The following is a 15,916-nucleotide window of genomic DNA, read 5'->3' on the forward strand; positions in this document are numbered from 1 at the left end:
GTGTGAATACAAGATTATTTATGTATTTTTTTTTTATTGTTTATAAAATACAGAAATGTTTTTAATTAACTTTGTCACTTATATGGCCTGTAAAAATTTACAATTGGCACAGTTTGACGCGCTATCAAACCGTTTAAAGGATGGTGATTAAAAAAAAAAAAAAAACAGCAATAAAGGTCGATGAAAAAAAAAATCTATTTCAGTTAGATTTAATCTTAACAACGGGCATCAAAGTGTGCATTCACACGGGGCACATATTCGTGCAATATCATGTATTATGTGTAAAACTTTGGATGATAGTATTTAAAAACAAAAAAAAAATTATTTATGTAACTTTTGCAATTTGTAATTGTCATGAAAAAGAAATCAGCATAGGGAGAGTTCAAATTAAAAAAAAATCAGAATCCACAATTAAAGAAAACATAGAATTAAAGAAGAGATGGAATTCTTATTTATTAACATTTTTTTTATTAGCATTTGGTTAAAAATGTAATTAAACATTGGCACAATGCATAAGAGAATAGCAGCACAATCATCAAATCCACAACACCAATAATAATAATAATAATAATAATAATAATAATAATAATAATAACAATAATAATAATAATAATAATAATAATAATAATAATAATAATAATAATAATAATAATAATAAATGGCAGAACAAATCGATTAGACGAGAGAACTTCCCGTTTTCCCCCCTCTTCTTCATCCTTGTCTGTTGTGAAGTCTGTAGCAGCAGCTCAAACTCTCCAGGAAGTGCGCAACAGTGATTGGCAATCTGCATATTTATAGAGTGTGAAAGGTCTATAAATTCGCCCAGTGCGCCTTTCATATTTTACGATGATGTGTATAAAACGTCAGTAACGCCACAAAAACCACACTGGCATATTTGGAGAGAGGGAGAGGGAGAGACCCTGCGACGATTGAGCTGGGAATCGTCCGCCCGTTGATTGTAGCTAAACATCCAATGTTAAATTTTATGAACTCCTCCGTGGAGCAGATTTACTGCGTATCCTCATCGGTTTTACGGGGTCAGTTAAGTGGCACCCAGTATTCATAGGTCGTGTTTATATTTGCGAGTGTCGGTGTTTTACAGCGCCTGGCGCAAGTGTGCAGCCTTGGCCTCAACTCGATTACATCGAGGAGGATGTTTTGTCTCAAACTCATTATTTTTACGTGCATGCCTGTCATTCCCCCCAGTCTGCGGTGATTTTCTATGTTTAAATGTTGATTTTTCTTTCCCCCTTCTTTTTTTCTTATCAAACCTCGGACTTCATGAACATCCCGAATGCTTTTCTGACCTACTGAAGCACATGAAAGGTCAACCAGTTTCCAGAAACGCCTCGAACCTTTAGGGTGATGAAAAGTACTCTGTTTATAAAGACGTCTTCCTTTTGCTTTAAACACCTCATACTCCTGCACGTATAGACAACAGGCTTCCCTATAATTCAGACTTCATGAAAACGCATCATGCTTCACAGTCTTTATATTTTAACCATTTCGCAACTCCATTGATCAGCTCGCAGCAAAAGCTTTTGGAGATAAACATAACATTGATCATATTTACAGCCGCTTAGATTGTTGGTTATGATTAGTGAATCTCCTCTCAAGGTGGATATATACGTAGGGCCCACGTCTGACCGGTCATGGAAAGATGAAGGGGTGGGGGGTGGGGGGGGTGGAGGGGGGTGGAGGGTGGAGAAGAGTGGTGGAGCCTGTGGTGGGGGTGGTTGGGTGGGAAGCTAAAAAAAAAAAAAAGGAAAAAGAAAGAAAAGAGCAGCGTCTGTGACTGTGCCGGTCGAGCAAGCCAGCTTCCAGCTAACGCACATCCAAAAAGCACATGCCATGAGCCGGGTTTGAGACTGCAAAAACCCGGGGGGGAACAACACACTCACGACTGCGAGAGAAATCCGATGAGAGGAACGGCTCAGAGAGAGTGAGCTGCCGTAGATTGTCCAAAGGGGCAGCGTTTCTCCTAGTTCCGGTTTGTCTGCCTGTGCGCGCTGCGCGAGTTGGGACCCTAAACAAAAGGCTGCCATCATCCTAAAGGAGATATTCTACTGCGAGAGAGCCCGACTGCTTGATGCTAACTAAACATGAGCTCCTATTTTGTTAACCCTCTTTTTTCTAAATACAAAGGCAGCGAGTCACTGGAGCCAACTTACTACGACTGCAGGTTTCCACAAAGCGTTGCCCGCAGCCACACGCTGGTTTACGGACCCGGAGCAGCCGCACCGGGCTTTCAGCACCCGTCCCATCATGTGCAGGACTTTTTCCACCACGGGACCACGGGGATCTCCAATCCCGGATACCAGCAAAACCCCTGCGCTTTGGCTTGCCACGGAGACGCAACGAAATTTTATGGATATGAAGCCCTTCCGAGGCAAACGCTTTATGGTACCCAGCAAGACGCAAGCCTAGCGCAATACCCAGACTGTAAATCGTCGAGCAGCTCTAACCCCGGAGAAGGACAAGGCCACTTAAATCAAAACTCCTCTCCCAGTCTTATGTTTCCCTGGATGAGACCCCACGGTCAGAATCATACAATTATTTCCTATTCTTTCTGTGTTACTTTGTAGCGCTCGCGCGCGTGTGTGCGTCAACGTGTGCCTGCCTCTGTGTGTGTGTGTGTGTATGTGTTTATGCATGTGTGCTATATTTGCCTGAATATACACGAACGTGTCTCTAAAGTATATATGTATGTACATATTTTTGTTGAAATGAGAATACGTGAGGGGACATGATGGGGCACATACAACCTGAAGTGCACGCTGCTGTGAGTCTGCAGCACATGTCCATACAGGGCTGAATGGCTGCTTTCAAAAGTGCCTTTTAAACGCCGAATTGCTTTATCACAGCTCATGACACCAGCTCTTTGGAGTCAATTATCGTTCTCGTAAGATATTTCGCAAACTCTAAACGCACTACGAGGAGAAGGATGAGCAAGCTCCAGTTTCAGATATTATGGTGTAGCACACACACCAGCAGCATGCAGAGTGACAGGAGGGGTTAGCTGAACCGCAGCACACGATTATCCAGAATCCGGGTTTTAGGAGTTTGGGGGGTAATTTGACCCACAGGCCCAATGTGGCTCAGGCTCATACAGCCATAATCATGAGGGCTTTGTATATATTACCCTCTTCCATTCATGAATCAGTCTGTTCAGGCTATCAGGCTACATTAACTCCACACAGGTGTAAGCTTCATTTTTATCTGCTCACATACATATATATCATTATCCTGTCCCCATATGTTGTTACAGTGCAGCTTGGTCTCATCCCTCTCTCTTCTCATACATTCCCCTTGCTCTTTTTAGTCCTCTGTGTGTATGTATGAGTGAATTATTGAAAATCTCCATCAGGCTTGTACAGGCCCTGTTGCTGGAGAGGAAAGTCACATTTCTGCACACTTAACGGGACGCACTTCACAGGATATATTGTGTTTACAGAAAGTTTGCACAACTGTGGCAGTGAAATGTATTTTGTATCAGTGTGTGGGTTTTAATTGTATTCACATTTAAAGTATAATTACAGCATTTTCTCACCCACCTCTGAGGAGGTTGCATCACACAGCCTCTGCAGACAGCATATAGGTGTCAACTGTTATTACTTGGAGGGCTATCGTTTACAGATCGTGCACAGTATACATACTGTATGGCTTTGTAGTTAGGACATGTGCAGACTGACTGATGCGACCACTCTGTGGAAATCCAATTTAACCCAGTTTACACTTGGAAGAACGGATTTCCTCCGCTCTTTATCAGCGAGTGTGGCTTTGGCATGTATGCAGGCTGATTTGACTTTTAGTACGCTTGCTGAGGGAGGGGGGGAAAAAAGTAAATGCAGAATAAATTTCCAGGAGTGTGAATGTTTTTTTAATGGGACACCGTGGTCAGTCCAGCTAACCCTTCTGGCTTTATTTCATTTAAGCCCCAGGAAGACGGAATGGGAGGCAAACCTACAGTCGCTACCAAACTCTTGAACTGGAGAAAGAGTTTCTCTTCAACCCTTACCTGACCCGCAAGAGGAGGATCGAGGTGTCCCACGCCCTGAGCCTCACCGAGCGGCAGGTGAAGATTTGGTTTCAGAACAGGAGGATGAAATGGAAAAAAGAGAACAACAAAGACAAGTTTCCGGGTCAGAGAGGGGAGGCTGAAGCCGAGGCCGAGGAAGAGGGCAACGAGGACGGTGAAGGGGAAGAGGCAGAGGAGAAAGAAGCGGAAGAGAAAGAAGAGACCAAGGAGTGATTTTATGGTCCCTTTTTATGGTTGTATGGCTGAAAAAGAGGAAAAAAAAGAGAGGCCCCATAAACAGACGAAGAGTCACAAGGAGGCAGAGAGCGTCAACTTTATGACCACCCTTCCATTTTGTCAAGAGGGAACGGGATTCCCACCAATATTGCTGTCATAAATAGACAAAATTCTCCCTTCTCTCAATTACCCAAACATGATGCGCATTTCCATTTGGATTTCGGTAGAAGCTACACAAACGCTTGTAGCCAATTTATTTCCTTTGATAGAACTATATCGCCCTCGCAAACAGAGGCTCAATTAAAACGCATGTTAGATGGAAAATGGCTTAGCTATTTTTTACAAATTTGCTTTTTATCAATAACTGTATCAAAGCGTAGCCAAATAAGATCAAAACATGACCAACGCCGACTTGTGTTGTAAATAGATTATAGCCTACATTGAAAAAATAAAAATAAACAAGTAAATCATTTCAAGGTAGCCTTTCCGAAATTTTAAACGAAATGTAGGCCTATAACTTAGTAGTAAGTGTTCAGCCACCACCGCAGCAGTTACATTGGCGAGCAGCCCATGTATAAACCATACGTTTTATTATTATTATAATTGTTATTGTTACTGTTTTACTCGTTTTCATGTGAATGGCCTAGACAAAGATAGCCATTAGCTCCTCAGACATCTTTTTTCTAGGATTACCAGGGAAATGCAATCGTATGAAATCCTTTGATGCTACCTAAACCTGGGGGAATTGCAATAGAGATTTCTGATTATAGAGATTTCATATGGTTTTAATTTTAAAGTGTTCTATATCGACATTATATTATTAAGTTATGTATGTAGCATTTACCCAATATACAATATACACTTGTTGAAGACAATTTGTGAGTCTTGGGAAGACAATTAGCTCAAAGCCAAGCAAACATTTTTGAGATTGTACCACGGCACTACCTAAACTCAGAGCTTTGCCTTTTGCAGAATTTATATTCCACACTTGTGGCATCGCTCTGATTTGATTGCAAGCTATTTCCCCAACAACTAAAACTGCCTATAACGCACATTTACTGTGTATGATAATACCTGCTACAATTACAACGATTTTAAAAGTACGGGAATTTTTATTTTAATGTGCTGGTGATATAGCGTAGTTGTTTTGCACTGAATATAATCTTTATGTACGTCTTGTTATATATTGATGTTAACAATATGCTCGTTTCCTGGTGTTTCTCCTGTGAAAGACGGAATTGTGTGTCCCCGCCATTGTTGATGTAAAATCACGAATAAACAAGATGGCTCACAATCATTTCTGTTTATTTTATTTTATTTTATTGACACGGTTATTACAGACATTATCTTCTCATTCCTCTTCACACGCATTACAATGATGTACTACCAAAAAAAAAAAGAAAGAAAGAAAGAAAAGGAGAAAATGAAGTGAAGTCACTTGGACTGTTACTTTTTATTCTTTTTCTTGAGTATTTTGTATTTTCTGATAAAGCTGCTAGGTATGACCGCAGACAGTATGAGCGTTCGTAATTTTCCACACATACTGCAAAGAATCCAGGCAGGAAATCTTTTAAATATATATAGATGTTTTGATGATGCTTTGATTTTCAGCCCCTATATGCGCCTCCACCCTTTCCGCCCTGCGGCAGGAGGGCAGAGAAACATATTGAATAGCCTCCTGACTAAAGTTTGCCTAATTTAAACTTTCCAAGTTGTTCGATTAAAAAAAAAAAAAAAAAAAAAAAAAACGCCAGACATGCGTTTGCAGATGTATCTCTTTACCTTTTAAGGCGAGGCTGCGGATCCGGTTCACAGCATGCCTACTCTCCAAAGCCTGAGTCGTATTTGATTCATCCTCTTAATAAGAAACTTCCTCTCTTCTGGGAGGACACGAAGCTTTTCTTAATGAATCTTGGGATGAATAATGGCTGTTTGAGACGAGATGAACCAACATCTGACGCCTTGTGTTAATAATCAGACTAAGTAATGGCAAAGCATGAGGGAGGCTTTATATGTCCATACAATACAAGGTGTTGTGTGAAACTTATGTCCAGACAAACCACCGCGAGGCATCAGGGCGGTGAAATCAGAGCGTGTGAGAGGCCAAGTGCAGGTAACACCAAGTGTCTCCTCTTCCTCGGGCCATGCTGATGCAGCTGCAGCTTATCATTGTGATGCTTTTGAATAAATGGAGACTTTGATCAGGCTGCACAGAAATACTGCAATTCAGACGGTGCGTCCGCGAAGGTCGCTCGAAGGGAAGTGAAATAGCAGCACTTGTTCGATCATATGAGCTCGTGGTAATCTGATGCCTCTTCAAGACATGTAATCTGACCTCCTGTTCCTTGCAGATTAAATAGGACTATGTTTTCTTTTTTCTTCATTCTAAGGGCAAAAAAAAGCCTGCACGTCCCTGTATTTCTATATCATTTAACAAGTTGTCTAGAATTATAAAGTTACCTGCCAAATAATTAACAGTAAGACAAAGCTCACTAGTCTCTTTGTGTAATTTTAGTGCCAGGCAACTAAATTATTCAGAGCTCCTCGAGCGCCGAGCCACTCTGCTTTTTTATCCGCTCAGTTATAAAGTATTTGGAAATTCTAGAGTGATCCATCCGATAGGTTGTGACAATAGGAAATACTGTCAATTCAAACTTCCACCACAGAGACAGTAGGAAACAACCATTACTACAGTGATGTTATTTGTTATAAAACAAAAATCTAAATTGTTTAAAAATTGAGACAATAAAGAAATAATATTATGAAATTTGACCAAATCCAACAAACCTGCAGCATTTTTTTTCTATTTTGAAGAACTGTATATATGATCTATACTTACATGTAAATGCTGAGGAAAAATAACAATAATACGCACGAATTTGTTTCAAAAATCCATCAGTAAAAATGATGATTGCTCTTAAATTCTCTTATATGGATTTTTTTCCCCCTCTTAATCTAAAATTTGTTTGACAAATATTCAGGCTAATAAAAGCTTACGTGACTTTTTTTATGGCGTCACTGTCAATAGACTTATTTTTCCACGATGAAACAATGTTGCGTCTTTCCTTTTCGTGTCTTTGTATGTTTCCTTGCGATCGTGTCGCCTTTAGAAAACTCCGGATGTGTCCCCAAGTCGCAGGTCTCCTGCACCCCGGATTGTCCCTTTGTGTGTGTGTACTTTTACCAGAGGTTTGTCACTCCCAATAAAGTTTAGTGTACCTGCTGTAAACTTTATTGGCGGTGTAAAGACGCGGCTCAGATGGGCCTGCATCCTTTGTCTCGGTGCGCCGTGGCTCAGTGTGGAGATCACGGCCTGTAGGGACAGGATGCACCGCTCAGCCCAAGTATGTACCAACAATTTGTTTATCTTACTTGTGTGCAAAAATTTAGTTATAATCACCCAATTGACTGCGCGTGGAATGAATAATGTGCAGGAAGGCCATATAGTTCTTCCTCCGTTAGAGATAAAAACCTGCGCGTTGATTTGAAATGAAATGATTCGTCTTCACTTTAAATCCCGTCCCTTATTCTGGTGTTTCGATGTAATCTATATTGACGGTAAAGAAATTCACCACTAAATCCCTTTGTTGCGGTAAGATGGGATATTTTTGTTTTGTTTATATATTGTTGTCTTCCTTTGTTGCCAGTTTGCATCACACATGCAATACATGCATGTGGCTTTTCAAGGTTTTCTGTCTGATATTGTCTGATCTGCAGCTTCAGCCGTGAAAACCAACAAATTTGTCGCCAATTAGTTAAATCTTGCATAATTCTGGTTTTATGTTTGCACCTGAAGCACCTAGTTGATGCTGGATGTGTGTTGAGCAGCCAAACCTGACATCTGCTCACTGCCAAGTAAGACACAGGCCCTAATATGGAAGTATAGTTTCGCCTAATTGAAGTTTAATTAGACGCCTCTTCGACTCTCCGCACGTCTCTCATGTCTCCTCTGTCTCCCTCCTCTCTTTCTCCTCCCTCACCCACTTTTATTTCCCTCTACCCGTTTGGCTTGGGCACACCATGGCATTACAGCTTGTCCACCAGGGGAACTGTCATATTTTGACGCATGTCCGATTTGTGACATATTGGAAATTTCAGCGTCGCACTCCATATTGTGTGGTCGTTTTTAGCTCTGTGCGATCGAAAAAAACGATAGGAAAAGATGGGTGCAAACATTCCTGGTTGTTAAAGGGAGAAATTTACAGCTGAGTAATAAAAGTTTACGACTGAATCCTTCCCGTGATTGGCTGCGGCGAGCCACGTGGCACACGCTCTATGAACATGAACTTTATGCTGTTGTCTATTCTCTGGTCCTTCCCTTGTATCAGCAGCAGACCAAGCTGGGGCGAAGAAACGTCTTTTTTTTCGTTGTTAGAATATGAAATATATGTTGCACGGTCGATTCGGGTGCTGCTGAGCGCGATATTCATCCAATATCCGACTTCCTGACAGAGGGATCTTCGGGACAGTCGCCGCCTCTACCAGCCGCTGCCTGCGTTTATCCCCCCCACCGGAGGCAATAAAACCGCGACTGGGGAAGCACAGGGAGCAAGCAAGCCCAGCAAGAAAAGACTTTTCTCCGGCAAACAGACGCCCTGCCTCTCGGCGGACTGTGACCACTTGCGGCCGGTACGCGGGAGATGCGCTCTGTGTTGATGATCTTTCGCCATCGTGACCCCTCAAGCTGCTGTAGGACCACAGTGACGCTTCAAACTAAAGGAAAAACCTGATGGGGTAAGATTACACACCTCTCTACGACTCTTTCTCTGTGGTTTTGCTATTCTGCTGGTGGATTAGCCGGTGCTTGATGAGCTGGGATGATGAATGGCGCAGCAGAGGGTGTGTGTGTGAGATCATGAGAAGTTGAAGGTGTCTGTTCTGTGCTCTGACCTGACCTGTAGCCTGGGAGGCTGCTGCTGATGCCCGGAGCGGTTGTCATTATCCCTGCCTGGCTGCTGAAGCAGCACCTGCGTGGATACTAAACGTTTTAGCCTTCATTAACCCGGCGTTTTACTGTTGTTGTGCCAATCTGTTGTAATAAATTGCCTTGTGATAGTAAACTTTCTCATCACTCATAGGCCCTTCTGACCAGGCAGTGACAAATTATTCCCAGGGCTGTCTGATGAGCTCTAATGACGCCTTGTTTCCATACTTGTTGTCACTTGCTACATCCAGTATGTGCCAAGAGCTTGAATATCATCAAGAAGAAATTTCACGCGCGCTTGTCTTTCTGTCTATCTCACACGCACGCACGCACGCACGCACACTCATATTGCATCTACAGTATGTACACACTGACACAGGAGTCGCTTGCGGCAGTGCCCCCTAGCGACCAGAAGTGTGGGATGTGGAAGTGGGCGGGTGTTGAGGCTTGTTGTTTATGGCCGCTGGTTTTCGGCGGCGGTTCACTGCGGATGTCAGCTGACCCCCTGCTCATACGTCGCTGCCAGCGAGTGACTGCAAGAGCTGACACCGAGGAGTGTTTCCGACTGTCTGATTTGTTGTTGTCACTTTGGGGAACGACAGGTTCGCACTGTTTTATTGTTTCCCTGAAATCCTACTCTGAAATGATGAAATGCAGTGGCTGCTTTGAGGATATTGCTCTGTGACATAATCACTGACGACAGTATGAGGAGGTGACACGTCATTTTATTTGCACCAAATGAAAAGAAAAGCAGTACAAATGTCCCCAATATCCTCCAAACCAGCAGCAGGTACGCCAGGCATTTAATATCTATTCAGCACGACTCTATTTCTGAGCCATTGCGCATAATTAATGAATATGGATGATTCTGAACAGCAACAAACTCCAGGGAACTCCATTCCCCCCAAAATAATAAATACAGATTTATGTAAAAGAAGCATATCACAGTTGTAGTAGTAAACCAGCAATATTTGTAAAAACGAAAACATTCAACAGGAAGTTTTACAAGAAAGTATGACAGAAAATATTTTAGAGGGTGTTAATTAGCATTATACACGATACATGGTTAAAAAGTCGTAATGGAACAAAAGAATGCCTGTGTGTGTGTGTGTGTGTGTGTGTGTGTGTGTGTGTGTGTGTGTGTGTGTGTGTGTGTGTGTGTGTGTGTGTGTGTGTGTGTGTGCTCTGTCCATTTGAAGTTTTTTTTTTCCTCCCTGAAATCAAAGCCCAGCTTGCTCAACCGCCTCCCCCGTGCTTTATTATTGTCCATGCAGAGACAAAATATTGTTTCTCGTCATGAAGTGATTTCATGTGTTTCAGTCTCCTGCTGAAGCTTAGCCCTCCCGCGATTCAATCCCGTAAAATACAATTATTGGAAAAGCGTCGTTGCGCAAGCCTTTAAAGTCTTATAACCTACTGTTACACACGATGTTTGCTTTTTCCCTTATGAAACATTGCTGTTGCAATGGATCGTGTCCTCCGCTGCCCAACGCCATGCCTGCAGAGAGGGAGAGAGACAGAGAGAGTGCATTTAATAGATGCCATTTGGGCTGTAAGGTAAATCTTGGTTTAAAATAAGAGGGGAAAACCACAGTCCATTGTTTTGCCCAGCAGTGTTTTTAAATCCAGAGATAGGTCCGCATAAAACTCCATGAAGTCATGAATCTGTCCGCATCACCACATTTAGAACCTCACTTACAAATCCCGACAGGACAAAAATTTTGCCTTCTAATGGTCATAATTTATGATGTGTGGATCAACATGCGCTCATTGGGCAACAGCTTCCTGAGTGCTTAACGAGCATAAAGTCGAACACTTCCGGACATTAATTGGGCTGGCCAGCGATGGTAAAGTGCTTATAGAGGGCTTTACATTGTTAGTATGTGAATTACTCCTTATTAGTAAGGTTAGAAGCGGAGGAGAGAGGGGGAAAAAATGCATCGTGGACTGACCAGACTTTGCCTCCCTCGCTTGTTTTTAATCATGGTTGATAATGTAGAATTTTTTTTGAAGGTCTCATATAAGTAATAGAGAGTAATGTAGTAACGTTAGATACTTGAATGCCATCAGCTGAAGGGAAGTGGGCTGTATTTTTGTGGATGGGCCCTGTTGTTCTGCAGGGGAGCAGGAAAAGGCCCTGCGCACAGGAGTGCACATTGAAAAGACTTCAACATAATAATAATAATAATAATAATAATAATAATAATAATAATAATAATAATAATAATAATAATAATAATAATAATAATAATAATAATGAGTGGTTCGACTTTATAACTCCTAATCCTAGATAGGTTTACTTAAAAGCAGTTGCTATGCATTTAAGGCATAACGCATTAAACTATGAATTCTAATGGTTCTCTGTTCTTGAGCGCTTATTGATAATTTATTTATTTTTCTGTCGTCTTAAATATTCCCGGCTCTTCCATTCATCCCTGGTCATATAATGTCCCTTGAAAAACGTGGACCAAACGGCTTCTCCCATCAAAAGCCGCACACGTGATTTGCCTCACGGGCCGCAATAAAACACTAAAACACGAAGGAAAGAATGACCTTTCCAATTCTGCACACTGACACAGGCTCTGCTGCATTCCAGCCTCCCCAGTCCAAACTGTGCAGCCCTTATTTACAACCGAGACTTTAGCGTGTGTGTGTGTGTGTGTGTGTGTGTGTGTGTGTGTGTGTGTGTGTGTGTGTGTGTGTGTGTGTGTGTGTGTGTGTGTGTGTGTGTGTGTGTGTGTGTGTGTACAAGAAAAATCAATGTTTACAAAATAATTATTATAAATAGGCTAATGTGTAAATGCAAAAAAAAAAAACCTCTAGAAAAAAACTTTTAGTACATTCCACCACGTTGTTCATAAAGGATAAATTAAATTAACTGTGACGATCAGAAATTACTGAAATTACAGAAAAGCTTTCATAATTTCAAAACACACGGTGTAAAATCAAGACAAATTCCGACCAAGCGAAGAAAAAAATATCAATACGCCTCAACGTTAATGGTAAAATTAAAAACTTGCATATTGACTTTTCAAAACCTCATTGAAAAATAAAATTCCACTGGCTGATTTTACGCAGAACTGACGGAGGATTTTCACCCCAGTCCAAACTGCGTGTTCGTGTTTTGCCCGATCGTCCACTCATATCTGATTTCAAAGTTTAACATGAGGAAAACGCCTCCAGGGACAGCAATATGACGACGCTGCTATGTCCAACTTTGGCGCTTTTTTATTCGCCTGAAATCTGCGCTGCATGCGCGGATGTCACATATGGCCCCGAATAGGTGCAGGGAAACTTTTATTGCACCAGCTACTTCCTTCTCTTTGTTCTTGTCTCTTTTATGGGCTATTCAGGATCCCAAACAACAGACCAAACAGTGTTGCACGTTTAGGCTGCACGTATTCACTCTATTGAAGGAATCAATGAGGTGAACCAATAGGCGGCTGTATAGCCAGAGCGACTGAAGCAGACATTTTCAATAGCTTTATTGATTATTATATTGGTATCTATTATGGTTCGGTTGCAAAACGCTGGCATAATGTGAATTATCGTAACAAGCGTATCTATGGAGTTGTATTTTTCGTGCACTTTAAGACTTCCGAGAATTAAAAAAAGCGCACTCATGTGTCTTGTAAAAAGTAATTTAATAATAGTGAATGCAGAAAAATTAAACAGAAGTGGCTGTTTATTGAATTCTCACAAACAGGGGAATTTTTAAAACGTGCATTCAACAGACAGCATTTTCTTTTTCAAGAATTGGGCAAAAAACACATCAAAAGTAATTTCCAAGACCCATCATTTGCTGCTGAGATAATTATCGGTTCCTGTTTCCTCTGTGTGTGTGTGTGTGTCAGAGGAATGTTGAAGTATGATGAGGACAAGAAAAAACCAGTGGAACATCTGCATAAGCATTTTTTTACGCGTAAAAAATGAAGACGAGTGTGTTCCTTAGTGTGAAGAGTTAGAGAAACTATACCTGACAACTATGGACACTGCTGGCCTGTGGATGACTTTGTCTGACGGGTATTTTTTTCTGGACAGCCGCATAACAGATTAGAATTTTCAAGATGGTGGTAGAAATCATCTTCTCAGACGCAGTTGATCGGCTCTATACCTGTCCCCGAGATCATCACCCCCCTCCCTGCTTTTCCCTTTATCTCTTTTTTTCCCGTATTAACCTCCACATGCTGTGCACTGCTTTCATTTTCTGAGCCTGTGAGATTGCTGCCTGTGTTGCAAAAGGCTTTGCTGCAGAGATAGTTGTTGGTGAGCTGGGGAACGTCACTTGTTTTATTGCCCTCACAGAAGAGAGACCATAAACGCATTCTTACCACCTCCACCCTCCTCCCCACCCCCTTAAAGTCCAGTGCAAAAAGCATGGAAATTGCTCACATGCCCAGATAATTCATGCACAAAGGAAACATTAACGGTATTTTGAAAACTCATTGATGTGGCTGAAATAAACAATAAATGCCAATATTCATTTCAGTCCTCACATAAATGAAAGCGTGGGGCGAGTGTAGCCTATATCTCTGCAGTGGTGTTGTGGAATTAAAAAAAAAGAACTGAGTAGCACACACACACACACACACACACACACACACACACACACACACACACACACACACACACACACACACACACACACACACACACACACACACACACACACACACACACACACACACACACACACACACACACACAACAACTTAGTATCCCACTTAGGGTTTTTCATTGCACGCTTGTAAACAGACCTAATAGTGTTTCTTTTGAATTGCAACATTTGAGACTGATTTAGTCGTGATTTCTTGTCTTTTTTATTCAATATTCATCCTCTCCCCCCCTGGATGTGATGACTGTACTGACTGCTATCAGCTCCCCTTTAGCTCCGTGCTGTCTCCTTTAAACACCACATGCTCCTTAAAGTTCAATCCAAAAAAGAAAAAAAAACTTCTTCTCATCCAGCACAGGCTGTGTAGTGAACCCCTCCAAGTCTACGTTGTGTTTATCGGCATTTAGCACTAATGTTCAAGCTCTGAGCTAAAAGCTACAGTTTCCCCTCAACTCCTGCCTCTCAATTGGTGGAGAACGGTCAGCTGACATTGTCATATTGTCTCTCACCGAGCCAAGCCTCGGCTATAACACTCGGGTTTGTGCGTCTTAACCGGAGATTGGAAATTAATAATATTGAATCCTCAAAGTAGCACCACGTCCACTTAGAGAAGCAAAAAGTCGGGAGGAAAAAAAAGAAGACCTTGGAGAAAGGTGTGGTTGGTTGACACAGACGGGAAGGAAGATTTACTGAGAAGGAGATTGAAAAGAGACCGATAAAGAAGTGGGGAGAGTTGGAGAGAGGGTTACAAAGCAAGGTATGAATTCTTATTTCGCAAACCCGTCGCTCTCCTGCCATTTATCGGGTGGTCAAGACGTTTTGCCTAACGTCCCCCTGAACTCCACCACCTATGACACAGTCAGACATTTTTCGTCGTACGGTGCCGCTGTGACCCAGAATCGGATATATGCACCTTTCTACTCCCCTCAAGATAATGTCGTGTTTGGGTCTGGCAGGGCACAGTACGAGTATGGATCAAACGTGTTTCTTCAAGACAAGGACGTGCTGCCCAGCTGCAGGCAAACAAACATGGGACTCAATACACAAAGCCACATTGCTCAAGAGTACAGTCTGGATCAAGGAAGAGCAGGAGCCCAGGACCAGAAAAGTAACATCCCGATCTACCCGTGGATGCAGCGAATGAACTCACACAGCGGTGAGTTTTACTACGACAAATAAATTAAGGAAACGGGCCAGTTTTACGATATGTCTTACCAAGAGAGTAAGTTACTTTTTATGGCCCCATAAAACATTACTGTATCCCCTCGACTTGTAGATGGGCCTTTACATGTGCAAACAAACAGCTTTCATTTTAAGAATGATATAGTGGCCATAATCAGTAGCGTGAGACCGAGAGGATACATTTACTTTCATAATTTTTTTATGTAATAAAGCAAAGATGCCCTTTGAGATGGGACCTGCCTAACAGCTGAAATGTGTTTATTTTCGCTTTGATTTAGACTGACTTTATTAATCCAACAATGAGATGAGACGCTTTAAATGCTTTGAAGTAAAAAAAAATACAAAAAACCTCCGCATGTCATGCTTTTATTTTCGTCTTTAATGTGACATGTATGACTACGCGCTGAAATGGGTGACTTTACTTTGTATCCCAGCAGGAGTGGGCTACGGGACAGACCGGCGCAGAGGACGTCAGATATACTCTCGTTATCAAACACTCGAGCTGGAGAAGGAATTTCATTTCAACCGCTACCTGACCAGGCGCAGACGCATCGAGATCGCGAACGCGCTTTGTTTAACGGAGCGGCAGATCAAAATCTGGTTTCAAAACCGACGCATGAAATGGAAGAAAGAGAGCAACCTGACCTCCACGGTGACTGGAAGTGAACAGACAGGAGCCTCTCCGGAGGAGGAACGCAGTGGCGCAATAGAAGAAGCGAAGGATGAGGACAAGAAGAAAGAATAGCGGAAAAGAAGTGTGGGGGAATTAAAAAAAAAAAAAACACCTGATGACCATTAAAACCCAACATAACTACCTAAAAATCTATATGGACTTGAGAGCGGCTTCACTGCATGATGGCTACCCCGCAGCTCTCCCACTTTTATCTCATGATGACCACAGGAGTGTTGAGCCTTAGAGATCCAGATTATTTCAGTCACA

At 42.0% G+C, this 15,916-nt stretch overlaps 2 protein-coding genes across 4 annotated transcripts; both read left to right on the top strand.

Annotated features, from left to right (window-relative positions):
- Positions 1 to 1,862: 1,862 nt before the first annotated feature.
- On the top strand, positions 1,863 to 5,477 carry hoxc8a (homeobox C8a). The gene is made up of 2 exons (XM_080496005.1): positions 1,863 to 2,538; positions 3,936 to 5,477. Exons 1-2 carry the CDS (start codon positions 2,103 to 2,105, stop codon positions 4,250 to 4,252), a joined length of 753 nt encoding a protein of 250 aa, XP_080352131.1. The 5' UTR covers positions 1,863 to 2,102; the 3' UTR covers positions 4,253 to 5,477.
- A 3,207-nt stretch (positions 5,478 to 8,684) lies between these two features.
- Positions 8,685 to 15,895, top strand: hoxc6a (homeobox C6a; the record flags this gene model as incomplete). Of its 3 annotated transcripts, XM_080497426.1 has the most annotated exons (3): positions 8,685 to 8,989; positions 14,751 to 14,950; positions 15,414 to 15,895. In XM_080497426.1, 3 exons carry the CDS (start codon positions 8,985 to 8,987, stop codon positions 15,719 to 15,721), a joined length of 513 nt encoding a protein of 170 aa, XP_080353552.1. In that variant the 3' UTR covers positions 15,722 to 15,895. The 3 variants fall into 3 exon arrangements, with proteins under 3 accessions (XP_080353552.1, XP_080353550.1, XP_080353551.1); XM_080497424.1 differs by lacking the exon at positions 8,685 to 8,989 and having other exon boundaries at positions 14,554 to 14,950; positions 15,411 to 15,895; XM_080497425.1 differs by lacking the exon at positions 8,685 to 8,989 and having other exon boundaries at positions 14,554 to 14,950.
- Positions 15,896 to 15,916: the final 21 nt, after the last annotated feature.

This window comes from Blennius ocellaris (assembly GCF_963422515.1).
Source record: "Blennius ocellaris genome assembly, chromosome: 5".
In the NCBI taxonomy this organism is placed as follows: domain Eukaryota; kingdom Metazoa; phylum Chordata; class Actinopteri; order Blenniiformes; family Blenniidae; genus Blennius; species Blennius ocellaris.